This window comes from Coffea arabica, chromosome 10e (assembly GCF_036785885.1).
Source record: "Coffea arabica cultivar ET-39 chromosome 10e, Coffea Arabica ET-39 HiFi, whole genome shotgun sequence".
Taxonomy (NCBI): Eukaryota; Viridiplantae; Streptophyta; class Magnoliopsida; order Gentianales; family Rubiaceae; genus Coffea; species Coffea arabica.
In genome coordinates, this window is record NC_092328.1 from 47652436 (window position 1) to 47662854 (window position 10419).

Genomic DNA, 10419 nt, shown 5'->3' on the forward strand with positions numbered 1-10419 from the left:
CACATTTTAGGAAAGAGAAAATAATTTCTTTCCAACAATACCCGTCTTGTTACCTTACTTTTTTGAACTCTAATTATAATAATCTAATATTAAAAATAAGGACAAAAAATATGAACGTGCAATTTTTCTAGATGAACAAAATGTAGTAACCGCAATCATAAGTAATATACTTTTTTAAGTGCAAACAAATAATAGAAGTTTATTTAACATGTTTTCAAAATGCAAAATAATTTTTTTCTTTAGGATTTGTCTATTTAGTACTCTAAGGTCACATAGTAAGAAATAAACCCGATATGATTGTTATTATTTTTTTTTTTGATAAAAGCGTAGATTTCTTTTCACAAAAGTGTTGCAATTCAGGTGTGTTGCTTTGATTTTGAAACTTCAATATTGGACCTACCTTTATGTAGTTATAAGCTTATCGTGTGCCCTTAGATTACCAAATAAGAAAAATTTTTCTTTTTATTTAAAATATTTTGATTGAATTTAATAATTTTTTATGAAATGTTTAGAATCTTTAATTTTTGTTTATCTAGATGAATGGCTTCAAAATTTAGAAAAGGAAGCAAAATTAAAATTACATTTAAAACTTATTTGAGATATTTAGAAGGTAAAAAAAAGTTATTTTCTACATCTTTACAATATTACAAATAGTTTTACATGCTTTGTTAATTATTTATAATTTGTCTATTTTAAATTTTGTCTCTAAATTATAAATAAGATTTGGTAAAGGACATCTCAACCCAAAACTTATAAATTTTCATTAAAGAACAAATCTATGAAGTTTTCAAATATCAAGAGATTTTAAATTGATTTATCATTACAACTAATGAATCACAACAAAAAGGTAACTTTAGAATGAAATAATTTTCTCTTTCCTAAACATAGTATTTTAGTCATATAATTTGAATTTAGATTGAGAATGTTATAAACATTTAAAATTAGGGGAGGTAAACAATATTTTTAAAATTTTAAGGGGTTAAGTAAAATTATCAGAAACCTCAGGTGAGGTTTCCTAAATTATCCCTTTTAAATTTATGTACGTCAGTTAGTTTTTGCCGTTTACTTTCACCATCCCAATTTTCCCGGCATTTAGCATATAGCTGACGTGTCAAGTTCGCATTAGCTACCGCAGCTCACGCGGTTCAATGCGTGTTGCAAACGGATCCCAAAGTTCACAAGTGCAAGTTGATAAGCAGACACAAATTTCTTTGCCTTATAACCCCTCGTGCCTATATATACCCCTCGTGATCAATTTTTCAAGTGCCCCTGCCTCTCTTCATTTCATTTGACTTTTTCTGAAGGTTGTAGCCTCTGTTTCATCAGCTCTGCAATCATCCTTTTCCATTAGGTTCTTGGTAAGTTTTTCTGTTTATTTTCTGCTGAATTCAACAGGGCTCTAACCATTTTAGCATTTCTTCATCTGGGCCTTTCTTATTTTTGGCTAACTATATCTTGATTTGCATGTTGGCCATTTTGCAGAAAAGAATTTGCTTCTACATTCTAGTTACTATCAAGATTCAATTTTTCTGACAAGGGTCCTTGATTTTAGGTGAGCTCGTAGCTGTTCTTTCTTAAAAATTGTGACTTTTTCTTGATGTTTGAAATGTTGGCTTATACGCGGTCTATTTTATGGAGGCAATTTGTTAATTTTGTGCCTGCAATTTTGCATGTTTTGCCTTTCTGCTGAAAAACCCTGTGTGTATGTTATAGTTGTTTCAAGTTTCATTTTTCCAAGAAGGACCCTTGCTAAGGTGAGTTTTTAATGGCCATTTCTTGAAATTACATTATTTGATGTGGATGATTTCGTCAAGAATTGTTTTTGTTGGTATTGTTGGATGACTTAATTTTGATAAAATTTTGTGGGATGTGAAGATTTTTGTTGGATTGATGGCGGTGAAGACAAATGGATTTGTTGAAGGGTGTTTGCCTGAGGAATTGTTGAAGTTGCTGTTGACTCTGGCTTCAACTTGGACAGATGTAATTGATGTGAATGCCTTTAAGGTGATTCCACTGAAGGGGGCCATGACTAATGAGGTTTACAGGGTAACTTGGCCTACAAAAAGCAAAGAAAATACAAGAACAGTTTTGGTTCGTGTTTATGGTGAAGGTGTTGAACTTTTCTTCAACAGGGATGAGGAAATCAGGACTTTTGAGTGTATGTCGATCCATGGTCATGGACCTAGGTTGCTCGGACAGTTTTCTGATGGAAGAGTTGAAGAGTTCATTTATGCTAAGGTTTGTTGAACTTTGTCTAGAGCTACTTTGAAGCTCATACTTTTTTTTCCGAGTTTGTAAAGAATTAGAACTATGACCGGAAATTGTTACAGTTATGATAGCTAATTGAAAGATAATGTTATCTATCTGATGCAAGTCTGATTTTGTTGCTAGTTCTGCACTTTTAAAGATCTGGAAGTCCTATACACCGGTAAAAGACTTTGACACTTGTCAGCAGTATTAAATCTAAAATTTAATGCTAAAATCTAGCATTTTCTATTGGAAAGTGTTTTAAAGCATCTCTGATTGTGTAGATGCTTAAATAGCATCTCTGGACTGCAACCTCATCGCAATAATTATTTGTGCTGTTCTGATGAGCCCAGAAAGATAGATTAGTTTTTGCTTGACTCTAATAGCTGTAGTATGTGGAGCTTTTACCAATCTGGCTCATTATTTTGGCAAAATTGACTAAATAGGAAAAGTGAATAGGTTGGCAGTGACTTAAATTTTCAGGACCTGTATGATTACTGGTTTTTGGAATTACCTTAACTAATTGAGTAACGTAAAGCAGTAGACCGTAGCCTGACACCTTCGTCTTGCTAATCTTTCTTCCTTAAATGATGGTTTGCTGATCTAAGTGCTCTGCTCAATTTCTCTTGGACTTTCAGACTCTATCAGCTGCTGACCTCCGTGACCCTGAAATTTCTGCTCTCATAGCAGCCAAATTGAGAGAATTTCATAAACTTGATATGCCTGGTTCAAAGAACGTTGTGCTGTGGGGCAGAATGAGGTATTACCTGACTACTTAAAATTGAATATAGGGCTTTAGAAAAAGAAGTTCCTCTATTACTGATATTTCTTGTTCCTCAGAAACTGGCTAAGGAAAGCCAAGAGTTTGTGTAACCTAGAACATGTGAAGGAGTTTTGGTTGGAGAAGTTAGAAAAAGAAATTAGCATACTGGAAAAGGAGCTGTCCCAGGATAACCAAGAAATCGCTTTTTGTCACAATGACCTGCAATATGGTAACATAATGATTGATGAAGAGACCAGATCAATTACATTCATCGTAAGTGTCTGCTTTGGTTTCTGCTCTATTTTACTTCTTTTTATAGCCAATCTTAGTTTTATTTTGAATTCGGACACTGTTATTTGTAATTGGGTTTTTCTGAGTTTTTATGTGGTGCTTTGTGGGAAGTCGTCAAGGTTCTTTTCAGGGATATCAATTAAATGAAAATTTTCTTTTAACTGAACGTTAGATGACTGATATCTTGCAAAGAAGTAATTACATGTATGAAGTTAAGTGCAATGAAACCATGCTAATCTTTAAGCTTCGGTATTCATCTTATGGTTGGCAAACACTTGACATCATCTGGTTTGAAGATACTTTCTGCTTTGGAGGGGTGGGGGTGTCAGGTTGGAAAGGTAGAGTTGTGCGTTTCGTAGACACTTATCATGACTTGCAAAATTAGCTCTTGCTGCTTCTTCTTACCAGAATATTTTAAGGTTTATTAAGCACAGCGGAAGTATGTGAGAATGACTGCAAACAAACTCCAGTGAGAAAGGCCTCTCCTTTATCTTATAGCTTGACTGTTTCCATTTTACAGGACTATGAGTATTCTAGTTACAATCCAATTGCCTATGACATCGCAAATCATTTCTGTGAGATGGTGGCAGATTATCATACCGACACTCCGCATATTTTGGACTACAACAAATACCCTGGTAAGTTAAAGTTAATAAGTGATGATTTCTGTAATTCTTCATTTACCGTTTCCATCATGTATGTTAGGAGCAATCTGCAAAGCATGAAGATATTTACTTTGTCATCCTTATTTTCGAAACAGGTCTGGAGGAGCGCCAAAAGTTTGTACGTGAATATCTAAGTTCTGCAGGTTAGTCTAATTTGCTCCTATCTTATTTGTTCAGTGTGACAAATGAGAACCTGGATGTGGAAACTCCTGTTATCTACCTTAATCTGCCTAAATTGTGAAATCTTGTAGAATATGAAGCAATAGCTTTTAGGTTTAGAAACTAAGAGTTGATAGAAAGCAGTAAAATTCAAAGCTTAGGCTCATGTACCTAACAGGCCAAGTTAGACACATTGGCCTGGGTTCCATAGATGATTTTTACTGCAAACAACAAAATATCAATTGTCAACTTCATAATTTCTGCAAGTAATAGAGCCCTGCCCTTACAATCTCTTGCTTACATAGCCAATTCCTTTTGAATGGATATCCAATTTCCTTCAAGCTACCTAAAAGTCAATGACCATGCAGCTCAATATACTTGTGTGGGTTATAGTGACCCACGTTTTAGGTGACAACAAAATCAATCCTAGTTTTCTCCACCTATTTATACTCATCCGGTCGTAGCATTTTGTCTAACATAATTAATAGGCTGAAAGTGACCTGTTAAATGGTTGATGTACAATTCAATGGTAAGCTTTGATTGTTTCTAGTAATAGCTTGATGAGCCTTTTTTCAAGATAATGACAGCTTTTGACAAGTTCATTGATGATTTTCAGGCCATGAACCTACTGATGCTGAAGTCAAGCAGCTCACCATCAACGTGGAGAAGTACACTCTTGCAAACCATTTGTTCTGGGGATTATGGGGAATCATTTCAGTAAGTATTTTGAAGGGTTTGATTTTGCTGTTTCATTTGCCTGCTTTGACGGAGAAAGATACCAAGTACATGAAAACTTTTTTTTTTTTTTTTTTGGTTTGGTGTTTGGATTTGCAGGCATATGTCAACAATATTGACTTTGATTACATGGAGTATGCAAGGCAGAGGTTTCAGCAGTACTGGCTCAAGAAACCCAAGATTTTAGATATCTCAGTAGACTCATTGTGTGAAACCAATGATTCAGCAGCAGAACTTAAAATTTAGTTTTCCTCTCCTTTCCTTTTCCTATAGTTTCAAATCTTGTATAGTTTATATGTATTTATAACTGTTGCAATATATCAATGCAACATCTCATCCGGTTGACTTTTTTGTCATGTTGGGTGAGCCCAGAGGGAACATAATTATAAGGAGCACATGGTCAAAACAAGAAGTAATCAATCAAATGGACCATTTGTTATAGTAACTTAATTAAGAGTGTCGGCACAGAAATTTATTCTCCTCCGCCCAATTAGCAAATCATCGATGCTCGTAGACATGCCAAATTGACATTTTGAATATCTTAATATGCTCTGATTGCCAAGAATGAGAACAAAGTTCTTTTGTAGAGACGACAAATGGTAAAGAAAAAGCTAAATGCAATTCTAGTATAATCATCAGTCATTATTACTTCAGATTAAAGCTCCCAGTGTCCACACTTGCTGCTTCGTTCATGACGACTGATAAGCGTGTAAATTTACTTAAATGTGCAAAATATGGATTTGGGGCAGGGACGGTCATACTGATGACCGTCCCTGCACGGTTAAGGGCCAAGATTTGCCCTCAAAATTTTGTGCGGCTGAGATTACACCATGTAACTCAATTTTCGCGTCAAGTGTGGGGCCCACCACTATCTGTTCTGAAAATACATTCTGTAAAAAAAAAGTTACATCGTGTGTAAATATCATCCCTCCGCAGGTCCTACAAGCCGCCAGCCTTGGTCTTGTGTCCTCCTTTCATTTATCAGTCTGCAGGGTCAATATCACATATATCCCCACCACCGACGAAGAAGACTTTTAGCTGGAATCAGCAATAAAGTCGACATCAGAATCTCTTGCGTATTTTTATTTTTTCTTCTTTTTCGAGTGGATTGATAACCTAACGAAGTAAACCAACTACTCTTGGAGTAATTAGCCGCCAAGAGAGGTTTAGAACTCTACTTGGTCAAGGGATAAAATGCACCCGTTCGGATTCTCCTTGAGTCTCTTCAGGTTCTCCCCTCCCCTTAGTATAGAATAAGTGTAGGTTTATCGTATCCCGAAAAGAAAAAAAAAAGAGATAACCTAACGAAGTAGGGGTTGGAAGGACAATAATTTAAGTTTGGTCCACCACAAGGATCAAAATATAAATTCTTTGGCGAAATTGAAGCAGGATTCAAGAGGATAGACCAGACATAGAGCGAAGATTTTCAATGATGGAGTCTATAGCAGAATGAGAACCCTTTGTAGCTGCAAACAACAGGTGTTTAGGAGCTTCAGCTCTGTCGAAGTATAATGATCCTGGTACTAGTTTTTCTTTTGGCTGCAAAGCTAACCACACCACTGTATCTGCACCTTCCTGGCTCGTTCTAAGTTTTCCAGACATCCTGAAAACATGGTCATGGAAAGTCACTGAAAAAGAATAATTAACCAGAACAGATAGTGGATCCGTGATAATAACAATACAAGGAGTGGTGCAAAAGTCTTACGAATTCGAGAAACCGGGCAAACTGCTGGCAACTCCAGGAGTCTCTGCCCACCCAGGGTGCATTGAATAGAAAGCAATACCTTTGTCCTTGTAAATTTCAGCCCATTTTTCTGTCAGTGCAACCTGCACAAGAGAAAATACATATCATCATGCTTAAAGGAGCAGTTCTGGACTTTTTTTTTTTTTTTTTTTTGTAGCTGCAATTTCTTTTTATCTTTGTGTTTCATATTAAAATAACTTTAGATGCAAGAACCGGATTTCATGATACGATGCTCTACACATTCGCTGACTTGCACATAACGCAAAATGTAGAGAGTGAGAGATAGTGTGTGCCTGTTGGGGGTGGAAGGGGGGAAGAAACTGGAATTAGGAAAAAGGGAAAAAGGAAAAAGGAACAGGTTGCACAGGAAAATAAATAATAGTTCAGGCAACTAGCCTGCCTGTAACATGATCTATTAGCCCAACACAGGGCAAGGTTGTATGCAATAAAATGATCAAAATGTAATAATAAATGTAGTAGTAGAATCAAAGCATGTGCTGGTATATTGGACATCCTAAAATGACAGAGAATGTGATCGAAAAAATCTCTCCATTATAGGGCATACAGTATTACGTGCACAGGATATCAGCGGTCACAATGAAACATAAGCAAGGAACTAATGAGATAAAATCAAGCAACATGAACCAATCACCATTGCAGTTAAATTATAATCAACTGCTTTCTAAACGTTACTAAACTTGTGAATTCCCTAGTCAGCAAAACCATAGCGACAATGACCCCAAGGTCAAAGTCTAAAACTTGCAGAAAGCAATGAAACAAATCAGTGGATTCATAATTTGGGAATCATATTTCAACAAGAAATAGATGCTATTTTTCAGAATGGAGAATAATAGGGAAGATTGCATTTCATTTGCAAAAACTATTCCGCTGTACCTGCACTCGCTTGTTCCGTGCATATTGTTCCACACCATTAAAGTTGTTATTGCTAAACTGCAAAGACAATATATCAGAACATATAGAGGTGTCAATCTTAAGGAGAGGCATTCAGAGTGGTTCCTACCTGTAGATCTTTCATCAAAGGGGCTGTGTACATTCCACCTGAGGAAACTGTAATAACACGAGCATCAGGCGCAGCTTTCTCCAGTAAGGGCAGCATCAACTCTGTCAGAGTGTATGCGCCAAGTACATTAACAGCAAAATTGAGCTCATATCTGGAGACTTAAAACAAACACCAAAATTCTCAGTTCACTGTAGTGATTGCAAGTTCTTTAAAGAAAATTGACAAACGGTATACCCTTCTGGAGTTGTCACACGCCGATTTTCAATTAAACCAGCATTATTAACCTTCAAAAAGCAAAGTTTTTGGTTAGCACGCATTCAATAGAAGAAAGGTCAGAGAGCTGAATACTACAGTCCAAGTACATAGGAACTTCCAAACAACAGCAGGATTACGGAGGAGGAAAAGGAGATCAATAATTTACCAGAACATGGACAGGGACATCCTTTGAAGAAAATCTGGAAGTAAATGACTTGATTTCGATGATGGAAGAAATATCACAGACCTGCATCAATAATGGATAAGCCACCTATAATAATACGAAACAATGTAATTCTTCGTTTAGCATAAAATGCATTGCAAAAACAACTACCTCCAAATAAACATTTTTACTGCCAGTTGCCTCCTGAATTTTTGAAAGGGCAGCTTCACCCCTCTCCTTGTTCCGGCATACCATATACACATTAGCCCCACTGGCCATATATCAGACATTATTAATATTATCACCAAACCATTCCAAAAGTTTCTAAAATTTCAAGAAGAGCAACAAATCATAAAAGATAAAACAAGAACACATGGAGCCAAAATGCGCACCGTGATGCAAGACCCTCAGCAGTAGCATAGCCAATGCCAGAATTTGCACCAGTGACAACACAGTTCTTGCCTTCAATTTTTGTTTGCATATCCTCTGGATTAAATTTCTTTGAATGTTCTCTGAATTCATCAAAACCCCAAAGATTTAATTATCTGCATATATGTCGCTATTACATATAATGCAAGTGCTGAATTTGAAATTTCATATGAATAATGAGATATGATTTGTTCTCCACAAACATAAGGAATACACAAATTTACGGGTGGAGATAGACTAATCAACTGATCAGAAAGTTTAACCGTATAAAATCTCAGAAACACACATAAACTGATGCCATACAGGATAAATTCTCTCTTGACCATAGGTAGGCTCAGTTAATCTTAACTGGCGCTAAGGTTTTTCATACGTTCATTCGAGAATTGAGAAAACTACACATCAAAAACTCAGGACACTGCTAAAGGTTTTTTTTTTTTTTTTCCGGTTATAACAGAAATCAGTTTATCAGTGGATAATTGGGGAATTGAAAACTTACATGAAACCAGATTTTGTGAAATTCATGTACCCAAATAAGCCAAAAGCTGTTGCTCTCCATGTCTACAAGGTCAGTGAAAAACCAGAGAGAAAACATCAAAAATCTGAATTCTAAACGAATGAAATGGAATTGAAAACAAAGAATAAAAAGCCCAGAAAGGAAATTTTGCATACCTTGAGAAGAAACATGGTAAGACAAGAATTTGAAGATAGAAAAGTGGTCTGCAGTTTCCCATGATTTGGGATGTCTAAGAAAGAAAAGGGCGTCGCTGAAAATGCTTTGTCAGCCAATCTATGGATTTATTTTCAGCCACGTAGACTTCAGCTACACGGCTGACTTAAGAAATTGTAAGCCAATTGTTTATACTAAAAAAAGTTTGACATCTATATTCAATAAAGGCAGAGAAAATGGTTTGGCATAAACATTTTAGTGTCACTACTTTCATTCTCATGGAAACTACTTTCATTCTCATCTATATTCAACCTTAGCATTTTATTCAATAATTTTACTTTACTTACCTAAACACTTGTGGTTAAGATAACTACCCATAAGCATGTTTTAATTTACTATTTAAGCATATTGTTTTTAATGTAACCACCCTTAAGTAACTACCAACATAACAATCATTTTATCAAAATAATTTAGAAAATCAAAATTTTCTTTATCACTAAAAATTTGTACATAAAATTCATTCGCTATAAATATTATGTATTTCTTTATTACACACACGTTGAATGAGTGTGCATTTATCACTAGTTTATCTAATAATACGAGTCCACGGGTTTTTTCACACAGGTGAAAATGGCATACCCATGAGCAATAGTAACAGAATTTGATTGTTTACTAAAATTTCCTAGTTTATGAAAACTAAATTTTTATTTGTAAAAACTAATTTAAAATATTACATTTACATTGTCTCGACAAAATATTTACGTTTCAGAGGCTAAAATATGAATTTTGTGCCTAATATATGTTTCCTTTTTACACTAAATAACTAATTATAGTTGTTACTATGGCCATGGTCAGTTAACATCTAAATCGGTTTTTTGGTGATTCTGTAATGAATAATAATTGTGTCCGTACAAATGGCACAATTAAGAGAGAATTTTTTTTTTTTTGCACCAAAAGGTTACAACATGTGGTGCTTGTTTGGAATTGTCAAATTTTTACCATATGTATAAAATAATAGAAAGATAATATTGTGCTTATTCAGATTGATAAAAAAAAAAAAAAAAAATTAGCTTTGCATCATACGAGAGCCCAAAGGAAAACAAGAAGAAAACGTAAACACTAGAAGATAATATTGGTTAGATGCTCTCGTTGAATATAGAATAGAAGCGAGGAAAATCGGGCACAGTTAATATCTTGTTGAATGCTCGTTGAATATAAACTTTCAATTTCAAAAGAAGTACCACTCTTGTACGGACTGGATGCCGGTGTTGTTGTGTTTA

General features: G+C 35.1%; 2 protein-coding genes across 3 annotated transcripts; one reads left to right on the top strand and one right to left on the bottom strand.

Annotated features, from left to right (window-relative positions):
- The first annotated feature begins 1220 nt into the window (after window positions 1-1220).
- LOC113712346 (probable choline kinase 1) lies at window positions 1221-5310 on the top strand. 2 transcript variants are annotated; one of them, XM_027235734.2, is made up of 10 exons: window positions 1221-1358; window positions 1483-1552; window positions 1714-1754; window positions 1876-2238; window positions 2886-3007; window positions 3088-3283; window positions 3822-3939; window positions 4062-4109; window positions 4742-4842; window positions 4960-5310. In XM_027235734.2, the coding sequence occupies exons 4-10, from the start codon at window positions 1891-1893 to the stop codon at window positions 5104-5106; spliced, it is 1080 nt and encodes a 359-aa protein (XP_027091535.2). In that variant the 5' UTR covers window positions 1221-1358; window positions 1483-1552; window positions 1714-1754; window positions 1876-1890; the 3' UTR covers window positions 5107-5310. The 2 variants fall into 2 exon arrangements, with proteins under 2 accessions (XP_027091535.2, XP_027091534.2); XM_027235733.2 differs by lacking the exon at window positions 1714-1754.
- Window positions 5311-6211: 901 nt separating this feature from the next.
- Window positions 6212-9288, bottom strand: LOC113712347 (uncharacterized). The gene is made up of 10 exons (XM_027235736.2): window positions 9142-9288; window positions 8969-9030; window positions 8436-8555; window positions 8215-8314; window positions 8047-8127; window positions 7860-7909; window positions 7626-7776; window positions 7499-7555; window positions 6566-6687; window positions 6212-6463 (listed from the first exon to the last, which is right to left on the bottom strand). Exons 1-10 carry the CDS (start codon window positions 9154-9156, stop codon window positions 6253-6255), a joined length of 969 nt encoding a protein of 322 aa, XP_027091537.1. The 5' UTR covers window positions 9157-9288; the 3' UTR covers window positions 6212-6252.
- Window positions 9289-10419: the final 1131 nt, after the last annotated feature.

Excerpts from the sequence above, each read along its gene's own strand:
- LOC113712347 (XM_027235736.2), bottom strand. Across the intron at positions 8,315-8,435 it reads GCTGAGGGTCTTGCATCACG|TGGGGCTAATGTGTATATGG; the intron begins GTGCGCATTTTG and ends ATATATGGCCAG. Across the intron at positions 7,777-7,859 it reads CGTGTGACAACTCCAGAAGG|ATATGAGCTCAATTTTGCTG; the intron begins GTATACCGTTTG and ends TTAAGTCTCCAG.
- LOC113712346 (XM_027235734.2), top strand. The coding sequence starts at position 1,891 with ATGGCGGTGAAGACAAATGGATTTGTTGAAGGGTGTTTGCCTGAGGAA. Across the intron at positions 2,239-2,885 it reads AAGAGTTCATTTATGCTAAG|ACTCTATCAGCTGCTGACCT; the intron begins GTTTGTTGAACT and ends TTGGACTTTCAG. Across the intron at positions 3,284-3,821 it reads CCAGATCAATTACATTCATC|GACTATGAGTATTCTAGTTA; the intron begins GTAAGTGTCTGC and ends TCCATTTTACAG.